The 25567-nt window shown below is 35.4% G+C and overlaps 1 protein-coding gene across 2 annotated transcripts in view; it reads left to right on the forward strand.

The window, feature by feature from the left end:
- DPH6 (diphthamine biosynthesis 6) overlaps positions 1-21277 on the forward strand; it is a 150653-nt gene extending 129376 nt beyond the window's left edge. For both annotated transcript variants that reach the window (XM_033107080.1, XM_033107079.1), the window contains exons 7-9: positions 12037-12131; positions 18826-18913; positions 20558-21277. In XM_033107080.1, coding sequence (XP_032962971.1) covers positions 12037-12131; positions 18826-18913; positions 20558-20611 — 237 coding nt within the window. In that variant the 3' untranslated portion in view covers positions 20612-21277. The remainder of the gene's footprint in view (positions 1-12036; positions 12132-18825; positions 18914-20557) is intronic.
- The last annotated feature ends 4290 nt before the right edge of the window (positions 21278-25567 follow it).

The raw sequence follows: 25567 nt of genomic DNA on the forward strand, positions 1-25567 counted from the left end.
CTGCCCTAAGTTATCACAGCAGTCTTACAATTCAGTCTGTCTCCTCCCTGATTTACCCTTGTCAATCCACTGTCCACGGTACCGCCATCATAATATATCTGAAATGCAAATATGATCACATTATACTTTCCTTGTATGAACTTTTGAGTTTCTCCTCATTGCCTCAAAATAAAATTTAAACTTCTTAACGTGGCACAGTCTGCCCTTGTGGAGAATGAGGCTTGTAAGACAGATGGTCTTCTACATCTACCCTATCCTTCATCAATTTAGAACTATTGGTGGTTTCCCTAGAGCGAATATCTGTCATACCTTCATGTTTCACTTCCCTTCTCTGCACGCTTTGTCTCCTTCACTGACTAAATCCAATCTGTCCTTAAAGTCTAAACTCAGGGTTTAATATTGTGAGGTTTTCTTGTTTAAGTAAGCCTCCATTGAGCTGCCATTTTCTTCTTTGCCTCCTAGTATGTAACATTTCTCATGGTATATTTTATTTCTCTTTTAAATGATGTTTTTTTGATAAAATTAAGGCATGTGATATGTAAAAATGAATCCGAACCCTATAAAATTATGAAAAGTCTCCCACTAACTCTAAGCCCCCAGTTTTTCTGTCCTTTCCCAAATTAACCACTTTTCTAATGTATCACTTCAAAAACATTTTTGCATCTGTAAATACTCGTATATATACATGTGTTTATCCATTTTTACCTAAATTGGAGCCTCATTATATTCTATTACATGGATAATACGTTGAACCTTTTTTTATTGATGGACTTTGTTCCTTACTAAATTCTTTCATGTCTTTTGCTATTACAAATAATGCTAGAATAAACGTTATTGTACATAATTTTGGGGCATTGTGAGTTTATCTGGAGGATAAAATCCTAGAATGGAAATGCTGGGTCAAAGGGTTATATGTGTTTTTAATTTTAATAGATGTTGAAGACATCCATTTTCAGCTATGATGGAATAACTTGCATCAGACCTACTCTCCCAATTCAAACAACTAGAAAATTGTCTCAAATTAACACAAAAATAATATTGGAAGGCATTAAAGAATTACAAAATCTGAGATAATTTGCGAGGCCAGAATTCCAGTTAGAATGGAAGCCCTGAGCATTGCCCCCTTTCCCCTCAAGGGGGCTATACCTTAAGAATAAAGGCAAACCAGGAATAGTCCAGTCCTTGCAAATATTTCTATCCAACTTTGAATCATAGAAATTATGCAAAGCAGTATGAGTGTCTTTTTCTCTGGCTTCTGTATAGTCTAATCTGTGTGTCCATGAGCGCTCCATAAGTGCTTAATGAAATTTTACACTCTTAGCAATTTGTTTCTCACCTCTTTAACAACAGTTATCTGACACAACCCAGATTTTAATTCAGACTGCCCAGGTTTTTTGCCCTCCTCCTTTTTCCTTTCATTTTTGCGTGTACTCATAAAGGAGACTCCATCAATTGCCTGATACACCCAAAGAACAATGATTCTAATACAAAAGCAAATGAGTCATCAGACAAACTCATCTTCTTTATGCAATTAGAAGGTACTTTTTTTTAAATGCTTATTATCTAGGACTCTATCTTATGCATCATTGCCTAAGGCAAATCAGATTTTAAGGAATACTTCTATCTCCTTATCTTTATGAATAATGGGATTAACCTCATTAAGTGAGATAAAAGATCAGCCACATATTCATTTTTCAAGTTGTTGACACAATTCTCCTAAATAGTCAAGGAATTCTAAAGAAAAAGGGGAGAAAACAGACAAACTGTGAACTTGTAGGGGAGGGAGAGAAAGGGGTTAGACAACCTGTTTTGTTCACCTGCCTCAAATCCCTTTGTGTAATGTGGGTCGACATGACTTGTTATACGAGTCAATTTAGCTAATATATTAACCCTTTAATATATTACTGTATCCAAGGGTCAATATTTTGAGTTAAGGAAATTTTTGCGTGTTATAATGATTTCCCTTGAAGAAATTCATATTTAATTGTGAGAATTATAGAGGGGTTGGTGGCAGGGGTGGTGAAGAGAGGATGATACCTTTGGCAAGAAATAGTCCAGTCCTTGCAAATACTTCATAGTTCATTCAGATCCCACGGGGTAAGAGGCAACGTGGGACAGTGATCTTCAAGTTACCTTTGTACCCAGGAATCCAGGTGTAAGTCCTGACTCTACTGCTTACCAGAAACATTCATCTAGTCAGTTTCCCATGTATAACATGAAATTAATAACAGTGAAATGCTATACAAGTTGCTTAGCTCAGTATCTGGCACATTCTAAGTGTTAGCAATAAACTAAATGTTAGCAATGTTTATTATTATAACTAAAATTTGCCATGATTGAAGAATAATTCTGAAAGTTTTCTGCTTTACAAAATACACAGAAAATGGGTAGACATTGTAATTGGAGTAATATTTAAAATTCTAAAGGAACTAGTATATCAACATCAACATGTAAAATAGCAATCTTAACAGAAAAATGGCAAAGGCTATGGAGAACCACTATACAGAAAAGAATGTCTCATAACTTAATATGGATATGAAGAGATGTTCAAACTGATTTAGTAATCAGTGAAATACAAAGTAAAGCAACAGTGAGATGTTACTTTATACCAGTTTGGCACAAATGAGAAAGCTGGATAATGCCAATTGTTGACAGGTAGGGATTTATAGAACCCGTCTAAGAATGTAGATTGGTACTACCATTCTGGAGGGCAAAATTGCAATATTTAGATTAAATATCCCTAAAGTAGCATTTCTCACTAAGGGGACATTAGTGAGAATAGTCTTTGCAGGGTTAGTTTTGCTGGTATTGAGGGTTTTGGAGGCAAGGTGGTTGTCCATTTCTGGGAGAGCCAATTTTTAAATGTGGTGGATGCACATTACGAAGGACAAGTCTGCAGTTAGAAAAATATATTCAATGTGCATATATCAGCAAAGTGCTGAATGAATAAAACCAACATTGAAATAAATCTAAAATACAGGCATTTAATAATACAATTTGCAAGGGCACAGACGAAAAAAATACACATTAAATGCTTTTAAATGTTTGCCTGTGACAAGGAAAAAAATGGGAATAAGGAATAGAGATAAATCACAGTTTTAAGAAAATAACAAAGATACTTGCCTATTGCTGAAAAATTTGAGATATAATAAAGTATAGGGAAGCAAATAAAAGCATTGTACTTCTGCCCCATGTTCGATGTGAGGCCATTTTACTAAGCTCGGAAAATATTAATAGTTGATTGACAGCACGGTTTAGGTTTGTTTCTTTAATTACTATCAGGAAGTGTTGGACAATGTGTGTGAAATAAGGAAGGACATTTAGGAATTACTTTTTCCTTTGCTCTTGATTAGCCATCTGGTTTAGGCCTGATGGATTCTGAAGAACACAATTGGACCTCGTAGAAGACAGTTCATCCATCCATTCCTTTGTTTATTTAACACTCATGCTATTCTTTAGAAAGATCTACTGTCACATTTCTCATATATACTTTTTAATATGCCTAGTCTCTGATTGAAAGGTGCTATTTATTAATATGCAAAAAGAATAATAATAAAAAACAGTGTTAGCACACTGCTAACATGTTGGTATATCCCATAATGGTTTATTTCCTGAGACTTTCTTGTTCTTCAAGTTCACATAGTTAGAAACAAACTTATGGATACAGAGAACAAACTAATGGTTGTCAGATCGGAGCGGGTTTGGGGTCTGGGTGAAAAAGGTGAAGGGACTAAGAAGTACAAATGGGCAGTTAATGAAATAGTCACAGGGATATAAAGTATAGCTTAGGGAATATAGTCACAATATTGTAATAATTATATACGGAGTCAGGTGGCTGCAAGACTTACAGGGGGGATCACTTTGTAAGTTAGATAAATGTCTAACCACTATACTATACACCTGAAACTAATATAATATTGAATGTCACCTGTAATTGAAAAATAAAAAAAAAATTTTTAAAGTTCACATAATTAGGTAAATACTTGTAGATATTTTATTTACATAATTGGGTTTAACTATACACACAACTTGTCTCCTTTTTTTCCTAACATTATGGCATGTTTATTTTCCCACATAACCAAATCTACTTTGAAAATACATATACTGATGGTTGTGTAGATTCCATCATATTCATATTCTATATATGAATATATCATGACAAATTTAACAAATGATCTCTTGTTGGAAATATGTTACTTCTAAATTACAAATAATTTTATTTATTGTAAAATTATTATAAATAATGTTATGATTATATGATTATCATTTTTTCTAATAAACCTCCATGTACATTTTTGATTATTATTTTCTCTAGATAAATTCGTAGGGATATAATTTCTGGGTCAAAAAATGCAACTTTAAAGTGTGTACATTTATTATCCTAAATTAATTATGGAATAATTTTAGACATTGCTTTTTTAACCTTACGCAGACTCCTAAAATTATTATCTGATAAGTGAACAATGGATTTTACAATTATTTTATCTTTTGTGTTTTCCCCCCCAGGACTATCTTCTCATTGTTCAAAATAGGAGATGAATTTTAATATAAAATTGCATCACATTTTAAAGTTCTTTAACTTTAAAGGACTGTTTTAACTGTTCTTTAAATGTTTATTAAGAGTATTCCTACTTTTGTGATATGTTACATTTTCCAAGGTTCACTTAGCTATCTTTAATCCCTTTGCCTCCATCACATATGTGTAATATTTCCCTCCTTCCATCTTTTCATATAGTTATATTGCAATTCTAGTTGAATCAGTAGTTAGTGTTTACATTATGATACCTATGAAAACCCACAGCTGAGTTAGGTAATAAACCTTTCTTATACAACTTTTTATTTTTTCCCTTGAACTAATAATTGTCTTGTTTTCTTCATTTATTTAGTATTTGGTGTACTTATCACTAATTCTACACTATATTCATTGCCAATTTTCTAATCTCTTATCCAGATGTTCAAACATATTAGGTACTTTTGTTTTGTTTTCTTCTCCTCTGCATAGTCTGTTTTTCTACATTGCTTGGTCTCTTACTTGCATTATGAGTTGCTTTTGCTAATCTTTGCTGTTCTGCTCATATTTAAAAGGAGGAGCCTAAAATTTTTATATTAAGCACTAAGTGTATGGATGGGACTTTGTGACCTTGAGTTTCACTAGAGGGAAGTAAAGCTAGGTCATTTGATTTGCACTGATTATATTCCAAAGAAAAGGATTCTCCAGCCTCCAGTCTTGAAATGAAGGCATGCTGCATTTCTCACGCCTCCCCGCCCCCCCCGGGAGTTCAGCAGGGAAAATGGCTAGAGGTCTCACAATCTTGTGTGCATACATTAACTGAATCCCTCTTTTTTATTATAGTACCTCTGCCCTCAGCTGTGTCTCATTTTTCTCAGGCCAGTTCCTTTGCAGAGAATAAACGTCCAGCATTCTGCCAGGTGGAGGGGAGACAGTTGCTAGTCAAGAGGGAAAGGATCTAGGGAACTGACTTAAACAGACTGCCAATCAATCCTTATTTTGGTACCCTTTTCATTTTCCTTTCACCTCTCGAGGTACCTGGTGCCCGCAATTCCTGTGGTTTTGAAGAAAGGAATTATTCCATTGTGTTGATGGATTGGTCCTCCACATTCTCTGCTGTTGGTCTAGGACTTACTGTTCTTGGTTCTGCTAAATTGGTTGATTCTACGTGTTCTCCATCTTTGTGAGTTTATGACTTCTTATGAAATACTTTTCAGTAAGGCTTTAGAAAGGAGTGAGAGTAGATGCTTGGAATTCAATCCACTGTCTTTACCATCAGCAGTTTCAAGACTTGATTTCTTAAGATTGTCTAAGTTGTCTACTAGATAAAAGAAAGAAACCATATAATATATTTAAGAAGAAAAAAGATGAGTATATAGATTTGGTTGCTTCTTTCTGGACTGTTGACATAGAATTGGGAAATCTGACTTCTAGCCTGAGCCAAAGGTAAGAAGATGTGTACTGACTATTTAAGGAGTATACTACTCTGCTGGGTGAGCTTTAAGAGCTAAACCAACTTAAGTCTAATGCAGATTTCAGTCTTAAAGCTCTGTTTCAAGCCGTGTTCTATATGAATTAATTTGTCTTCCTTATGAGTTCGACAAAAGTACAATTTGCAATCCCAGCTACCTATCACTTAAACAAAAAGAAAAAGAGAATTTCACCAATTTGATGCTGTGGGTGAGAGACATAATGTAAAGTCTGTTCCCTGCAGTGCCAACTTCACCGAAAACAACACCTTTATCTGACCTTGAAAGTCAAGAGGAGGCAGAACATCTTTGACAGGAGAGTTTGAATTTGAACGAAACAGAGTTGGAAGGATATATGGAACTTTATGGTTGAGATGTCCAATGACTATTAGAAATATAAATTATAAAGTATATCAAAACGTACTCTAAGAAAGTAAAAAAACACGTGCCATAGAATTTCAAAGAAAACTATTACATGTTGTTGAGAGAATTCTGAATAATGTCAGAAATAAACTGACAGCCATACTGCACTTAAAAGATAGATAGGATTTTTAACTAGCTGGATTGTTTGTAGTATATTTTGAGCACTGGCAGAAGAAGCAGAAAAAGGAGGTTAAAGCTGAATAGTGAATGATTTTGAATACTGAAGTGAGTATTTAATTTTCTAAACAATGAAGAGAACATGAAGGTTTTAGAGGAAGAAAGTAAAATTCTTAAAGGTATACTTAAAGGACTTTGACCTGGCAGTAGTGTCCATTGATTGTTGTATTTAAGCAGACGAGGTGAAGGTCCTCCCTAGTTAGCAGCTATTTCAATATATGACCTTGAACATGTCTGTGGGGACAGAGCCAGGAGTGCAGTTTCCAGGCTCTCGGCCTCACGTGGAAAGGTGCTGGCTCAAGTAGTAAATGGCCATCAATTGTGATTGGATGGCCATCAGCTGTGGCTAGTTGGCCGTCAGCTGTAACCAGTGAGCCATTGGCCACTAATATAACTGCTGTGGCTACGCTAGCAGAAATATGGGGGCTAGCAAGAAGATGATAGCTGAGCTGGCAAGCAGCAGAGTGTGGATTGCAGATTACAGAGAAGCAGATTGCTAGCAAGTGAGATTGTTTGGCAGAGACAGGTGGATGGCAGGTTGCGGATAGTGTGGCTCCTGGTTCTTCTTTCTCCAACCCAGCCGCCAGCGAGAGTATAGTGGTATGACTCCCCTACCTATGGCTCCATGGGTGTTCCTTTTTGGCCTCACCATATCCGGCGTTCTTATGTGGGGAGCGGGACCAGAGACACCACAGGACACCCTGCACGACAATGTCCCTCACATTTCTCTAAGTATGTGTCATAGATGAACTCTTAATTGCCAGTGTCATGTGATACTAATAGAATTGAATGATAAGTATTTGTAAGGTCTTCCTATGTGCCCAGTTCTGTGCTAACTGTTATAAGGAGCACAAAATAAGCCAAAGATTTGGAATTATTCATGGAATATAGAGTCTAACAAGTTGGGGGAAGGGGCACTAAAAACTAGGATCAGATAAAACCAAATTGATATTTACTATTAATGTAATTGGGAGCTAAAACATGGAAGATGGAGGAGCTAAGGACTATATCATGGAATGGTTAGTACATAAACTGTTTTGAAAGAGTTGGGTGAAATTTACATGGGTGGTGGCAACAACGTGAATCAATACAAATGAAGATTTCTTGGCAAGAAGACATGCAGGGACAATGATGGACTTGGTTTAAATGAAAGTAAGAGCTGGTGTTGGTAAAGGAATAAGAAACGGGTAAGGTGGGAAGTTAGGACGTAATCATAAAGGGCCTTGAGAGATGGGCCAGGTGATTTGGGATGAGAAATAAGATATAGTGGGCTCATCTGCAGGAATTATATTATTAAAAGATATGTCAGGAAATTTAGTCTGGCAGCAGTATTCATGGATTTGGGAGCAGAAGAAATTGGAAATGAAAAAGAGTGTAAAATACTGTTACAGGATACAGGTGTGAGCAACTGGAATCTAAAGCCGCTGACAGTGGGGATAGAGAGACAGAACAAAACTGAAAGAAAGGTTTTGATGAAAGAATGAAAAAGAAATTGGCACCAAATTGCCAGAAGCTGGAAAAGGAAAAATCAAAGATTAGTTCACACGTAAATGATTGGGGAGCTTAGAAGCACAGATTTTTGCAGAGGAGAACAGGAATGAGAAGGAACATGATTACTTGGTGTTCAACATGCAGAGTTTTAAATGGTAACATAAACCAAAGGCATGTGTCTTTACACTGTGGGGCTGGGGCACAGTTGAGCTGTTCAGGCTACAGACCAAGGTTTGTTGTTTATCATCATATTGTAGAGAGTCAGGACATGACTAAATTCTGGTTTAGTTTAGTTCTAAGCTACATAACCTTTGCAAATCAGTCTAGTTCTCCCCTCTGGAAAAGAGAAAACTAAAATCCGTAGCTATTTAACTGAGTGTGCATTATATGCTGGACAGTACATGGGCTTTCCTTTCGTATGATTTTGTTCCTGAAATCTGCTCTCCTATGACGTCGGTACTGTGTCATCTCCATTTTACACAGCTAGAAAGTGACAGAGCCGGGGTTTGAACCAAAGACTGTCTGTCCCCAGTTACTGATTTTAACCAGTTATGTTTGCGACGCTGCTTTCACTGTGCCTCACTACATATGTCCCTTACCTACTCTTCCAGTTAAGCTGTGTATTTATGAAGTGCTTAGTAAGGGCCATATTATGTGCTAAGTGCTTTTATGCATTATTTTATTTAATCCTCTAACAAACCTGTGAGGTTTCTATAATTAATGTTTACATTTTATAGATGAGGAATCACTGAGAAGATGACTTACTTTTCCAAAGTCACATAGCTGGGTAGTAGCAGAACTAGAATTTATGCTTGAAATCTATCAAGCATATAAAATCTATAAAACAGCCTATATGCTGTTTTATTCTTAAAAGTAATTTCTTGGATTGAATAATTGTATCATCTTCTTACCTTTAAGGCATAAAACAAATAGTCTTTAATGAGTAGCGATAGTGTATTAGCAGCAGCAGAATAGCATAAAGGTGATTCTTGAAGCCATGGAGGGCACGAACTATCCAAGGGGATAAACTGATAGGGAAGAGCATCTTACAGAGAGAATATGAGGGGTATTTATAACTTAGGAGCAGCAGGAGGGAAAAGAGCCAGAGGAGCATAACAATAGCTTAGAAAATTCAGTAACATGGAAGCCTGAGGAAAGGAGTCACAAAGATGCAAGACAGTGCTGTCACATGCCCCAGAAGGTTTGAAAAGGATGACATCATTGGACTCTCCCAGCAAACTGCTACTCATGCTGAGGTACCAGCAGACAGAACCACCGTCCTTCCAGTTTCCCAATGCAGAAAGCTGGGAATTCTCTCCCTCTTTTTTTTCGTTTTAGTCTTACTCCTCTGTTCAATTAATCATTATCTCAACCTCCTAAGAATCTCTCTCAAAATATCTGCCCTCTCCTCTCCTCTCCCTCCCCAGTTCAGGAAAGCTTCACCTCCCACCTAGATTTCTCCAGCAACTTCACAGTTCCTTATTATTCTTGACTTACTCCCCATCAGCCCATTCTCCACTGTGCAGACAGAATGTTTCTAAAAGACAAATGCAATCAGATCAGTTTTCTTTTTAAAACCCATCCATGGGTTCTTAATTGACCTTAGTTGACCTTAAATGACTTAGCGTGGTTTATGAAGCCCCATAAAATCTGTCCTACACTCTCGCTCATCTAGTTGTGCTCCAGCTATGGCAAACTTACTTTAATTTCTAGTACCCATCATGTGCTCTGGGACTTCACATATGCTCTTCCTTCTGGAAGAGTCTCCTTCTCTCGTCTTCTCTCTTTTCCTCTCCCCCTCCCTCCCTCACTGCCTCCAGCCTTTTCTGGTTACTCATCCTTCATATCTCAGCTTAAGTGTTACCTTGGGAAGCCTTTGGAGTTCCGTCTAGTTCAGTCTCCTGCTTTCCACTCCACAGCATCTCGTGCACGCATCAAAGCTGTCACTGTCCTTTACTGTAATTGCTTCTTTAACTTTCGGTCTATCCCATCTGATAGTAAGCTGTTTTATACAAAATTTAGGTCTGCTCCCATTATTATCCCCAGCACTCAAAATAATGCCAAACCTGCGGTAGATATTCAATAAATGATTTTTAAGTAAGTGCTGTGAATGAATATATGCAACATGAAATCATTTTGTGTGGTAAGCATATCTTTTTAAAAGGAAATTGTGACGAGTTTTATAAAACCCATGGTTTTCTCTTGGTGGTGGAGGGCAGGGTAAAGGTGCAGTGCAATTACATTTGGCTTTGTTTTCCCTAATTTTAAGACGACTAACAGGTTAATGGGGCTGGTTTAAAAGGAGAAAAATGAGATTCTCACAGTCATGGTTATTACAATCTTTTAAAAAGATAAAAAAATTCAGCAAGGAAATCATGATGCCCTTAACCTTTTCTTTTCAGTTCAATAATCAGTAGCATTCAGATGGAGTTATTATGAATATGAATATGTATCTCTATAAATAAGTATATCATAAAAAATAGAATTATGTAAGTACTTTTGTTTTCATTTAGTAGGAATTCCCCTTTTAAATGCTCAGACTCCAAGACAGTCTTATAAGCCATGAAATGACCCAAGTCATTCACATCTGTTCAAAATGTTTTTTTAAAAAAAGCTTATCTTCACAGTAATTACATGGAAAACTAATGTTCCTGTCATCTGCTCCCAGAAGGACCAACTGCCATAATTCTGTATTGCGGATTCTTTGCTTCATGACCCAAGGTGGTGAAAATTTATCTACTTTGCTCTTGTGAGCTCTTACAAAATGCCACCCAGTTTCCTTTCCCTCACTTCCCTTGCTATTTGGCTTTACAGTGTCATTCACATTATTACTGATCCTTGGAGGAAACAGTAAAATTCTCATAGACCCATGCTTTAAATCCCTAAAGGCACATAGTCAATAGTTGAAATGTAATAGATTCAGAATGGTAGCACAACCACAAAAATAACCAAATAAATAAATGCATAAGTAGCAGTTAACCCTGAAGGGTTAGGCCCAAGTCCCAGCTCTGGCAGTAACAGAAAGCATCAGCGCAGTCACTCTTCCTTTGGGCTATGAGATTTTAGGGCTAGGAGGGCCTATACGCACGGAAAACTATGAAATTCCGAAGGAAGTTGATGGAATCACAGTGTTAAAGCTTCGACACAGGAGCAGAAAGATTCTGTGACACAGCTGGTGAGAGGCTCCCCAGCACTGATTCCAGCCAGGTAGCCGCCAAATAGGAGATTATGTTACTTTCGGTATCAGAGTCATTTAAATAATATAGCTTACATGTAATACCAGTCACAGGGGTTTTGGTGTTTTTGCTTGCTTTTTAGTCTTTCAGGTTTAATTAGATGACATTATAAGCTATCTCAACCTTTCTTGAAGCTAGACCTGCCTACGGCTTTGGAACTTCACTAGTTCTCAGCACCCTTGGAACTTTACTACTAATAATAACCTTAAGCCTAATAACCATGCTTGTGACTTCTTTTGTTCAGAAACCTAAGGAAAGGCCTTAGATTTCTTTCTCTGTGTCCCTGAGAAATGCTCTAAATATAACATATTTTTTCCCCTTCCACATGCAGGTCAAAGGGCAGGGGGGAAGCCCATTTTGGCTTTGGGTATTCTCTTTTACTACATGATGACATAGTACTTTCCTTCTTAGTCTCGCCCTTTCAAACTAAAGCTAGTATCATTCCTAAAATTTATAGTCATCTTTGTTTTCGCATTATACACAAAAATGTTGATTACACCTTTTTGTAAGGCTTTTGGGACGGTTAAAAATTCTACACTCTATGATAACATTTTCAAACGGCTTTAAATACATGTTTTAAGCAGAAATATAAAGTTAATTTCCTGTAGCTTGCGATCTATTTTGGAATTAAAACTTCTTACATGGATATTTTTTAGGACAAAATAGTATGTTAATTGAGCATTGTTGCTATCTGATTTCAAGTTTGCTGTTTCTTTATTTTTATTTTCAGCTTTCTGAGAAATATGGAGTCCATGTTTGTGGAGAAGGTGGAGAGTACGAGACGTTCACTTTGGATTGCCCTCTATTTAAGAAGAAAATAATTGTGTAAGATATCATTTCAGCATTTTCTTCCCTTTCCTGAAATTTAAGTGGTGGAAGCAACTTAACATTAAGCTGGAGGCAACTTTTGTTGGGAGAAATAGAACATGTCCTCTAAGTTCACAAACACTCAATTTGTTTAATACCAGTGAAGTCGTCTGAATACCTAAATCAATACATGACAAGACGAGGCCTTCATAGAAGGCTATAAACTTTTTAGACATTGCACTTTCGTTTACTTGCTGATTATGGCCTGCAGTAAAACTGGTACCTACACACTGACACTTTTATCTTTTCATGAAGTGTGAATTGCCTGTATTATTTATCTTTCATTACAGCTACCTTTGATAAACTGCCACATCAGTAGCCTGTGGGTTCCATTAACTTCATCCTCTTTTTCCTTTTTCTTGGCTTTAACAACTTAGAATGCTAACACTAAACATTTCTCTTCAATTATTTGGGGTTATTTTTACAAATAAACTTTGTTTTTAAGTGAATTCAGTTTATGGTGAGTTGTGATTTCTTTGCCGTGACTTGTTAACAGTGGTGTAACAAAAAACAGGAACTTTCTCCAGCTTGTTACATTATTATCCATACTCAAATTTATGTTACTCTCCTCATCTGCAAAAAGAGCACTTTATCTGCTTTTCCTAAGCTTTTACGCCTCCTGGAAAACACTGTCAGAATTATGCTTGATTCCAGAAACCTAATCTGATGAAAGATTAGAATTCTGTATTAAATGGACAGCTTCAATATTTTCAGCACTGAGAGGTGACTTCTTTGTACATCTGAGGCAACTTTAGGTAAATTTTCTAAAAAAATACATTTATCTTATAGAAACATGGCCAAGACATTTTCATTACCACATGTAATATTCACCCACTTTTGCTTCTCTTAGCTTTTTTTCCATTAATAATCATCAACATAATAATGTATTTAGCAAATATTTATCAAATACCTGTTATATCCAAAGGTTTGTTTTCTGGGCACCATTGTTTTTCAAACATAGTAAAAATGCCTCCAAATGGTGGGAGGAGGACATATCTGTATATATTATGATATAGGATGTTAAAGGATAAGAGTCTTAAGATTAAGTTTATAAATGGGAGGTGTTTCTCTGGCTGTGATCAAAAAACAATTCATGAATGAACTCTACATTAGGTATTATTACTACGAAATAATACTGTTGGGTTATTCAAGAAAAGCATTTGCTTCCTGGGGTCACGTTATAGTATAATGAGAAACTTGCAATATATTTACGTATTAATAGACTAACCAAGTGTTTTAAAAAGCATGATAAGAGAAAAATACCAAAGAATAATGCTTTTCCCATTTCCTTAACTAGCTGAGGTCCTAGAGAAATCTTTATGGACAATCTAGAATTATAAGACATGTACTTTTTTATACGACATAACCAGTAGATCAATTTATCATAGTACTTTAGACCTGAAAAATTAATCTTTTTCACCTCATCGTTTTGTAGACAAGGAAATCCAAGCCTTACTGAGACAATGGCATGAGGGGAGTTAGTCATGTTATTAGGTGGATGCAAAAGTAATTGCATTTTTAACCTTTTAAACCGCAATTACTTTTGCACCAACCTAATGTTAAAGAGGGAGGTGTCAGGGGAGGTGTGTTAGAACCCTCTAGTGCTAGAATGTTACTGAGGTGAATAACGTGGGTAGGATTGTGCAAGCTGTCACCCTGCTCTAGGAGTTCTCCCTATAAGAATGATCGGGCAAGTCAACAGTACATAATAAGTGCTAATATACAGCTGTGTACCTTACGAACACAAGAAGCACCATCTTTTCATTCTTACTCGTTTGTCAGTAAATCACGAATCTAATTCTAATGCTTGAGCATCTTATTTGCTTCTTTCTTCATAGTCTCTGCCTCACCTCAGCATTATAACTTTCTTACTTTATTCCTTTTTCCTAGATTGCCTTTCCACTTCTCCCCACTTTGCTAAATCCTTTCATTTTTAAAGGCTTTAGCTGCCATTACTTCCATACTTGTTCTTGTATCTGAACTCTTCATAACACACAGTTGGCGCTAACAAATGTTTTGTTCAATATTGTTGATTAACTTGCATTCCATTGTTGTTTAATTTTATATATCCTATTTCACTTTTGTGTATTCCTTTTTTAGGTTATAACTAGAGATTTAGGTTGGGACATCCCAATTTAATGGAAAAAGTATGTTACTACTACGTACAAAACCTTTCCTCCTCTTTAAAATAGATCTCCTTATCATACCTACCAATAAGCACTAAATGTGATGATGTGAGTGAATATGCATTGCATATTCTAAAACTGTTTTTAAAAAGTTATTTAGAGATAATTTTCCATGTGGTACAATTAAAAGATTTAAGTTTAGTCCCTGTAACTATTTGTTAACAATTAACAATTAATAATACTGGATCCTATAACTTAAAATTCACTTTTGGGACAAATTTAACAGTCTTTCCTGTAATATTGACATACAACTAAGTGATTATTAGGAATCCCATTTCAAATGTCTGATTCAATTTTCTTTTGTATAAAAAGGGGAAGACCACCTTTAAGAGGAGAAAAAATAAACTTTTACATGCAAAAATGATTTTATTATTATTAGGGACTTTTTTAAAAACACAGATTGACTCTTTCTTGTATAATGAAGAAATTTAGAGAAATCATCATTGTCCTAGCAGTTTATTATGAGATACATTTTGCCCCAAATTCCTGTTAACATTTTTAAAATCTTGTAGGAAAGACTGGTATAACAGTCTTTGGAGGTAATTTTTAAAAGTTGTAACTAGGTCATTTACAATTCAATTTTCATGTCAATTAGTACATGATTACTCACCTCTACATACAAATTTTTAGATCAGAAAATTAGGTGATTTTTTTTTTTTTTTTGCCTTAGGAGCCTTGATACAAAGAATTACAGCCCAGACTTTGAGAGAAGTGGACAATTATAGGTCCTCAAATAACCTACTTTCTTATTTCTTACTTTAAATATACGTATATACATTTTAAGAAAGAAAAATTGTATTTATATAATTGTAATAATATATACCGCTAACAAAAGATGAACACAAGTCTCATTTGACTTCTGCAATTACAAGAGGTGCTCACAGTGGTTCCCATCAGCACCCAGACACTTCTGATTACGACCAGCTACGGCTTGAGCAACGTTGATCCAAGTGTCCACTTGTATACTTTTTTTTTGCCACCCCTGGTATATATGTAGTATATCAGAAGTAAGAATTAAAATCCTAATGTTGTTTTAATAAAAATGATAATTTTCTTCTTTTTGTTAATGAACCTATTGTCTTAATGTCAGTATCTGATACAACCACATATTTCCATTTGAATTATCTCTATTAGTATACTACTGCTGCAAAGTTGTTCATTATGGCATCTATGGATAGATAAATGAATGGAACAGTGGGAAAAAAGGAAGGAAGGGAGGGAGGTAAGCAGGGCTAAATTCTATGGTTAAAGCATGGTATATTCATTTTTCCCACGTATTTCTGTTTTCTACGCATTCAAGACATAACTCAGCACAGAGCATAATAAGAAATGTGGCATATAGTAGAGAGGATGAATCAAGTACTTTCCTTATCTTCCTTCTCACATCTATTCTTTATCACCTGGGAATTTATTTAAATTTATGAACTATTTTTCTTGTATTTAAATTTTTCGACCTATTAAGCTTTATTTTTATTATGCTAGAGATGGTATTCTGGTATATATGTAGATATATACTTGTATATGTATACATGCAGTATACATGTATGAAAAGGTATGTAGCATGTGAAGATAGGTAATTGAAAAACCATTGTAGGTGTGTCACAGTTTCAATAGTTAGTATGTAAATGTGAAGATACTGTGCTTTAAAATGTTGAACTAGGGCGGCCGGTTAGCTCAGTTGGTTAGAGCGCATTGCTTTTAACAAGGTTGTCAGTTCAATCCCCACATGGGCCGCTGTGAGCTGCGCCCTCCACAGCTAAATTGAAACAACTACTTGACTTGGAGCTAATGGTTCCTGGAAAAACACACTTAAAATAAATAAAAGTTAAAAAAAGTTAACCATACACTTATTTGCTTCTTCAACAACTGCCTAATGAATACCAGGCAATTTACTCTGTACTGAGGTGGTGGTCAAGTTGGGGGGTGGGGTGGGACAGTCCGACAAAGAGGACAAAGTTGGGTCCCTCTCTAAGAAGGACGACAAGTACACAAAATCATTATAATATAGTAGATGCGTTCTGAAAGCGCGACACATGCATTACCAAAGCCCATATGGGAGAAAACTAGCACTGCGTGGGGAGGCCAGAGAAGGCTTCACAGAAACGACATTGGAGATGTCTGAGGATGAGTGTGAGTCCACAGGGAGTATCTGGGTGCAGTTGTCTTGTTAGAGGAGAGCCAGGAACCAACCATGGCGGAGTCTCAAGAGAGAACACCAGTTTTTTTGGTTTGTTTTGTCTTGAAGTGAGGAGGTATAGCCTGACCTCACACCTGGGGAGCCTGGATTCAGAGAAGAGAGGCTCAGACGTGACGCAGCCGCCCTTTTGAAGTTTTAGCGAGGGGTAAGCCTGACACAGCAGTGAAAGGGAACATAGGCCAGCTCGTGATTACAGAGAAGTCTCGATTGGAGAAGAGGTAATTATTTGTATTAATAGAGAATGGGGAGGAGGGTAGCCAACTGGAAAGCATTTTTGTTGTGGTGTAATTGGTATTAATTTTTTGGGTTAATCTGAGGATATTCCAAAGCAGATCCTGCTCTAAGTTTCAGAGAAATCTGTGAAGCAGACAGAAACCAGAGCTCCTTGAAAGCTGAGTTTCAGATGATAGTTTATGAAAGAGAAAAGAGCCATAGTGGCATTATTCTGTGTGAAACTAAAAACTGTTCATTTGAGATCTAGTCACTCCCAGTTGACTCTGACTTTGTATAACTGAATGAAATGACGTTGGTCAATTAGATGTTACGGATTTAATAGAATCCATAAAATCATATTTCTCCTCATTTTGTGCTCAGAATATTATATATTTTCTGTGGATAATAATCTTCATTCAGAATGCAGTAGTTATACCAATTCAGTGAACTATTTGCTACCAACCTTCCATTTCTAGTGGGGATAACTCCCATGAGAAGGGAGGGCCTGAAACCCTTTCTACTGACGCAGAGTTGGTTTGGGGTAAGTACAGTTTTAGTGCACTCCATTGTCAAGGATATCAAAACCAAGCTGCCTACATTAGGCATAATTAAGGCTCTGGGTCAGTTTCCAAGGCTGGATCATCAGGAATAGAGAGATTGAAATTTAACGTCAAAGTGAGATCATACACAGGAATTTGAATTTGAATCTGACTAATGAGCCAAGATAGGACCAGAACTGGCAACTCTGGAGCAAATGGAGAAACGGCAAGAGGGGTCAAGTCAGAGGGGCCTCCTCTTCACTTTCCCTTTCTCGTCCTACTCTGTATATCTGGAGGGAACTTTTGGTTGATGTAGCCTGTGAAGGCGGGTTGTATCTTTCTATCAGGATCCTGACTCTTTAATGATTCTGTTTCTGTTATAAGTTGCTTTCCTTTCAGTGTCATAGAAGCCCTTTTTAATGTTATTTTCCTAAGCACTAACAGATGCATATTTGATACTAAAGGTTCATGAATGGTAGTTGACTTTTTTTTTTCCCATAAAACGTTTGTTTCTTTATGTCTGATCTTTCAAGGGTGAAAGCAAACACATTTTGCCCATGAAAATTTTAGTATTTTGGAGCCAAATATTTTGAGGTTTCTTCTATTGCCACTAAATAAATTTTCATTACAAAAGTTTATTTAAAAAAACACTTTACATTAGTGATTAGTGGCAAATATTCAAATAAAGTAACGGTTCATTTTGTTGTGTACTACAATAGTTAAAATGCTAATAATGTGTTAATATAAACAACGGAACTAGTTCCTGAGGCATTTAAGAAATATACGGAATTTCCATTTTTAAATTTCAGTTGAAATGCAAAGCACTATTGCTTTCTTAATAAACAACAATAAAAAATAATTAGTTATTAGAACTTCACACATAATCTTAGTTATTCAGATGTGCTTTACAGGGTATCTTTGATAAAAGTTGAGTTAATTTACATGTATCCATATGGTGCCAGCAAGCAATTCATACCATTTTACCTGAATGTGGTAATTACTATGTCAGGCAATCCATTTTAATAGCAATGATATTGCAGTGTGAAGAGTTCATCTAGAGCTTAAAACCATCACCAGTACTGCTTTTGTGAAGGATAATTGAGATTTTGTGTGAAACACTGAATGAATTACCTCTTGAAAATGAAAAGAATAATGAAGATAAAGCACTATTGTTTAATGGTTAGCCCATACCAAGCAAATTTTTGAAAATGAAATTGAATAGGAGTTTTAAGTTCTCAAAATTGTTCAGAGAGCTTTGCGTGAACCTGAAAGTTGAACTGTGTGTCCTCATAAAGATGAAAAGCTTTTTCACTTTTTCTTGAAAGTTTAATATCCTCAGTCCTTTTCTCAATTAAATATTGGATTATTAAAAATCGATGTTAATCACTAAATATGGTATACTAGTTGAAATAAATACAAAATGAGGGGTTTTTTTTGGTCACTAATAGTCACCAGCAGGAGTGATTTGCCACAATGTGTATAGTAGGTAAATGCATTATAAAATTTTTGTCTTTCAGAGATTCATCAGAAGTAGTGGTACATTCAGCTGATGCTTTTGCCCCTGTGGCATACCTACGCTTTTTAGAATTGCACTTGGAGGAAAAGGCAAGTAAACCTAAGATTCACAATGATTTCAAAAGACAATTGAGAGATGTATATTGGCTCCGTATATATAATACTATAACAGATGGCAGGGTCAAAAAGTGATTTTATCATTAGTGATTTCTTTTTTTTGTAATTGCAGAAGATCCTCCATCAATAACTAAGAATTTTGCAAATGTTTATAGTTTTAAGAGCTCTGTATGATACAAAAGATATTACATTTCTTAAGAGTTTGTAGTTCAGGTGAAAAGGGAATCATGTATGCATTAATCAAGGAGAATACAAGACCATATGTAACCAAACACTAAGTTATCTAGTAAAATAAGAATTAGGTAATTGGGCATAATTAGGGGAAAGGTTTGAGGATGAATTAGATTTTTATTACGCAAAAAGAAGAGAAGGAAAAATAAAAGCTTTTCCAAAAATATCCAAGGGAACAGAAGGCAAATAAGAGATAGAAAGTAAGGCAAAAGTGTGATGAAGAGTTTTATTTTAAATACATTGATTGTCAAGATACAATATAATGTCAATTTAATGACACACAGAGGGTGCCAAACCTGTGTTAAAATTACGCTGCTGGTAACCACTTTGAGCAACTCTTGTAATTGCAGAAGTCAACCGTGACTTGTATTCATCTTTTGTCACCTATATATTGAGAATTACAATCTTAATAGTTTTTTTTCCTTTCTTACAATGTGTATACATTTTTTTTGGCACCCTCTGTATTATTAAATAGGGAAAGATCTGGATTAGACCTTTGGTTAAAAGTTTTGTTCTTTGAGTTGTAAAGGATTGGAAAAAGTCTTCTGCATCTTTATCATTCTATCGCCAAGTCTTGAGGTACACCCACAGTTCATATATGATAGGGAATCTGAAGTCAGTGAGGATTGACAAGGGCTGGAAAGAAGTGGTAACCCCAGAAATCTCAGCATGAGAGGGTTTCCTAAAGTAGAGAAAAGTTATTGGTGTCATTTCTCCAGAAAAATTAGGATAGATAAGATTGAAATAGATCACTGAATCTGGCTAGAAGATGACTATTGGTGATCTTTTACCAAAAAGCTGATAACCTTCAAGAGAATGAAGCTATACTATTCAAACATCCTTCAGACACACTGAAAGGAACCCCTTATTTCTAGGTCTCTGCTACTTGTACAGCCAGGTACTCACACAGAAATTCAAAACCACTGAATTCTTGTTTAGACATTGTTGGCCATTATACCGTGTTTCCCTGACAATAAGACCTAACCGGACAATCAGCTCTAATGCGTCGTTTGGAACAAAAATTAATATAAGACCCAGTCTTATTTTACTATAAGTCCGGGTATAATATAATGTAATGTAATGCAATATAATATAATATAATTAATATAATATAATACCAGGTCTTATATAATACAATGTAAGACCAGGTCTTATATTAATTTTTGCTCCAAAAGATGCATTAGAGCTGATTGTCCGGCTAGGTCTTATATTCAGGGAGACACGATATATTACCTTTCTAGCTCATTATTCACCTTGTTTTGATATTTCATTGGTCTTCGCAGTCCCATTTTTCCTCTTGCAAAAAAGAATGTTACTTCTTTAAGGTGGGATATTCACTGACACTGAATGAATATGATGCATTTCCTTCTATTTTTTTTTTTTCAGGTGTCCCCAGCACCTGATCACAACAGAACATCTAATTATATACATAATTCTTAGAAAGCATTTTTGAAATATATGTCTTTATCAGAAAAGTTAATAGAACCATTGATTAATTGGGGAAATGTGAATGTCTTGTTCTTTAACATTGTCAGTTTATTCATGATTCATTCTTTCTCTGAGTTTTGTTAACACATACTATCCATGACACCTGTGATATGTGCCTTTTCTTTTCCTTTGGCCCCATCTACAACCCTCATTTCTGTAACATTTCTTTGCTTTCATTACAGTCCTTTTCCCTTTCCTGCTCCTATTTCTGCTACTAGCGTCATGGTGCAGAGGCATTTGAAAATGAGGAGAAAAAAGCACTGATTTAGCCAATCAGGTTTATTCTACTGGGTGTCATCAAAGTGCTGTATCATTTCTGTTTTCAATGTAGTCAAACTACAGGGTATTTTCACTGCCCCCAAACTTTCCGTGCTCTACCAGGTCATTGCTTACCCCGCCCCGCCCCCAAGGCCTTGCAACCACTGATCCTTTGAATGTCTCCATAGTTTTGCCTTTTCCATAATATCACATAGTTGGGATCATACAGTGTATTGCCATTTTAGATTGGCTTCTTTCACTTAGTAGTATGCATTTCAGTTTTTTTCCATATCTTTTCCTGAGTTTTTAGGTGCTGAGTAATATTCCATTGTCTGGATATACCAGTTTATTCATCCATTCACCTACTGAAGGACATCTTGGTTACTTCCAAGTTTTTGCAATTATGAATAAAGCTGCTATAAAACATCCATGTACACGTTTTTGTGTGGATATAAATTTTTAATTCTTTGGGGTAAATACCAAGGAACACAGTTGCTGGATGGTAAGAATATGTTTAATTTTACAAGAAATCATCTCTTCCGAAGTGTCAGTACCATTTTGCGTTCCCACCAGAAATGAATGAGAACTCCTGTTGCTCCACATCCTCCCCAGCATTTGGTGTTGTCAGTATTTTGATTTGCCATTCTAATAGGTGTGTAACGGTATCTCATTGTTGTTTTAATTTCCATTTCCCTGATGTTATATGATGTAGAGCATCGTTTCATACGCTTATTGGCCATTTCTGTATCTTTCTTGGTGAGGTGTCTGTTCAGATCACTTGCCAATTTTTTAATCAAACTTTATTTTCTTACTGAGTTTTAAGAGTTCTTTGTATATTTCAGAAAATAGTTTGTTTTTTTTAATTAGCTTTATCTTTTGCAAATATTTTCTCCCTGTCTATGGCTTGTCTTCTTATTCTTTTGGTAGTGTCTTTCACAGAGAAGTTTTTAATTTTAATGAAGTCCAGCTTATCAGTTATTGCTTTCATGAATCATGGCTTTTGTGTTGTATATAAAATGTCACTGCCCAACCCGCGGTCATCTAGATTTTCTCCTATGTTATCTTCTAGGTATTTCATAGCTTTACATTTTACATTTTGATCTATGATCCATTTTGAATTTATTTTTGTAAAGGGGTATAAGGCTTGTGTCTAAATTCTTTTTTTTTTTTTAAATACGTGGATATCTAGCAGTTATATCACTATTTATTGAAAAAACTATCTTTTCTCCATTATATTGCCTTACTCCTTTGTTAAAGATCGGTTAACTATATTTGTGTGGACCTATTTCTGGGTTCTCAATTTTTTTTTCCATTGATCTTTTTGTCTATTTTTTCAACAATACCACAATGTCTTGATTACCATAGCTTTCTAGTATGTCTTGAAATTAGGTAATGTCAGTCTTCTGATTCTGTTCTTCTCTTGTAATATTGTGTTGACTATTTCAGATCTTTTATCTTTCCATATAAACATTAAAATCAGTTTGTTAATGTCCACAAAGTAACTTGCTGAGATTTTGAGTATAATCACATTGAATTTTTAGATCAAGTTTGAAAGAACTGGCGTCTTCTGTTTTTCTACCCATGATCATGGAATATCTCTCCATTTATTTGGTTCTTGTTTGATTTTTTTCATCAGAGTTTTGCTTATACATCATTTATATTTTCATTGTTATAACTTAACTTGTATGTTAATTGTTGCTCCCTTTAGGATTTATATTTTATTTGGAAATACAGGTTTTTAGGTGGCGTTCTTAGTGTGGATCCAGAGAGAAATAGTGAGAGTTCCTATTTCAGAAATCCCATTGCATCGCAGTGGCTTGAGTAAAGCTTTGGCCAAGTCACCAGCTTTACTCCTGAGCCAACTCAGATAGTAGACAAGGGGATTTTCTAGAGGAAAGACAAACTACAATTAACAAAAGAAAGATAAGTAAATGCTAGAGGGCAAAAATGATAGGTTCTCTTCCACATGTTTTATCAAAATCACATTGTCATTCCAAACTCATATCAACAAATTAATTAACACTCTACCCCAAATAATAGTGAGACCTTGAATGTAGTACCTTGAGTACCACTCTGAAAATCTGTTCCTTAAATTTCTTCAGTTTCCATTCCCATTATGATATATTTGCAATATAGCTTGGCCTCATTTACCTTGATGAAATGCTGTTGGTCTTTTCTCAATCTTTATAATCCTTAATTTTTTTCCCTTGATATTATTGACCATTATCTCTTTGAAAAATTTCCTTATAATGGTTATATATATCGCACTATTTTCACCATTCTGACTTGACTTCTCCCTCAGGATTTCTTTTATCTCCTTTAGTCAGTTCTCTGCTTATCACCTTCAACGTGCCTCAAGTTGCTCTTCTGGCACTATTCTTTCTTCAGTATTTTCCCTTTCTGAGATTTTGTCTTTTCCCACAAGTTTAGTTTTCATCTATGTGCAGATGATTCTCAAGTCACTCTCTTTCTGGTCTTTCTATTAATATCTACTCTGCCTCCTTCACTCTAGATCCTTATTTCTGACCAGCTACTGGACATGACTGCCAATTATATGTATCGATCTCATTATGTACAAACCTTGAATGCATTTTTCCCTCCGAGTATACTTTTCCCCCGTTTTTCCTATGTAACAAAACTGTTTTTCCCCTTAGTAACTCAAACACAGAACATCGGCATCATCTCTTACAGCTTTCTCTTCTTTACTATGAACATTCAGTCGGATATCTAATCCTTTATGTGTTAGTTCTAATACATGTCTCTTACACCATTCCATCTCCATACTCATCTCTCTAGTTAAAACTGTATCTCACCAAACTCTGGGGCAAGATGGAATTTCAAGTGTACTCCTGGCTTTTGTTCTCCCCATATTCTGTTCCTGTGCCATATTGATTTTCCTGTCTGGTTTTTGTTTCTCTGCGCAAAACTCCATAATAGTGTTACATTGTTTTCTAAATAAACAAGATGTTTAGCCATGAATTGAGGAAAGTCTGACATGTTGCCATGACATCCTTTTTCAGTCCTGCTCCTAGGACTGCCCTACATGTATCCTTTGCTCCAGTAATACGGTACCACAGGACATTCTCTTACTATGCCTCTGCCTCTCTCCTCCCTGCCTTTGCTTATTATTCTCTCTTATTTGTCTCCCTTTCTTCTTCAGTTTTTTGACTTTTTACATCTTACCCATGATTCAAGACTGAATTCAAATATTCATATACAGTTAACCACATCAGATGAACTGCCCTAGCACTTTGTTTCTTCCTTCTTGTGACAAATAAATCACCTTTACATTATAGTTGTTTAAGGACTTATTATGTCTACTAGCTTATAAATTTCTTGAGGACTGTTCTTTTTTCATCTCCATATCTTCTGTAACAGCTATTCGTTCTGCAATAAGAATTGTTTAATTTAACTGGTTGTTTCTTATTTTCCTGCTTGATTTTTTTCTTCTTACAGAATTTTATAGACATGTGCATCCATTTTCTGTTGCACACCATTTAATGAAAGTCACTTTATTTTTATATTTCTTTTATCTTCTTGTTAGAGAAAAATGCCCCAAGCCCACTGAAATGTAAAATACAACCTTTAGAGAGGTTGTTAGTGTAAAATTTAAGTTACCACTAAGATTTTCACTTTATATATGATGACCCTTAAACTTCCCTATTGAATAATTAATCTATTTAAAATTTACCTCACATTAAAATCTTAAATTATTTATGTGAGTGTAAAAAGTATATCAGCTAAACATGGGATCCCAAACAAAATAACTGAATAATGGAAAGCTCCTGGTTAAAAATGGGGAAATATATTAAAATTTCTTTTGGGGCCCTGACTTTATTGCTTATGGCAAACTTGGTGCTAAAATGTCCCATACATCACTACAGTGACAGGCTTGAGAAAATGAAAAATACAAAGCTTTACATAAATCAGCCAAAAGATCATATTAAAATGCATAACCTTTACAGAAGAATCAAGACTTTTACTTTTAACTATTCAGAAGCTCTTTCTTCCTTATGTAGTAGTTTTAGATTTTTCAAACAGCTTTATGGGAAATAATATTTCACATTAATTGTTGGCAAAGCCATTGCATTTATAAAGAGACATGGTTCACAGAAATCTGGCCCCAGTTTTCCTAATGCACTCTATTATCACTTAGCCACTTAATTTTGTTTTTTGTTGAAATAATCCCATGGGACAATTATGTATTTTATATAATAATAAAACCTCGCAATTCCTAAAAGTTGTCACTTTTAAAGACACCATACTCTCATAGCATTCTTGGCTCTTTCATTTTATTACCTTCCTTTCAGAAATATCGAATAATCTTGGAAAAATGATAACATTAAACCATCTCTGTGCTTTTATTTTTCCCTTTAATCTGCAAATACCTATGAACACCTAGTCTATTTAAAAAAAACTGTTAGGCCTACATGGAATGCACCATAAATATGGATAAATTGCAGTGTAATTCTAGTTATAACTTCACATCGAAGTTACTACAGGTAGTCATTATTCCCAGCATTATGATTACAATGACACGTATCACTAATATGGCTCATCTGGACTTATGGCCATAATGTTGACTCAAGGTTAGGATGTGTAAGATATGACCCTGTTTTTCTAAAACATAATGGTGGAGGCAAGGGGTTT

Source organism: Rhinolophus ferrumequinum, chromosome 6, assembly GCF_004115265.2.
Source record: "Rhinolophus ferrumequinum isolate MPI-CBG mRhiFer1 chromosome 6, mRhiFer1_v1.p, whole genome shotgun sequence".
Lineage (NCBI taxonomy): Eukaryota > Metazoa > Chordata > Mammalia > Chiroptera > Rhinolophidae > Rhinolophus > Rhinolophus ferrumequinum.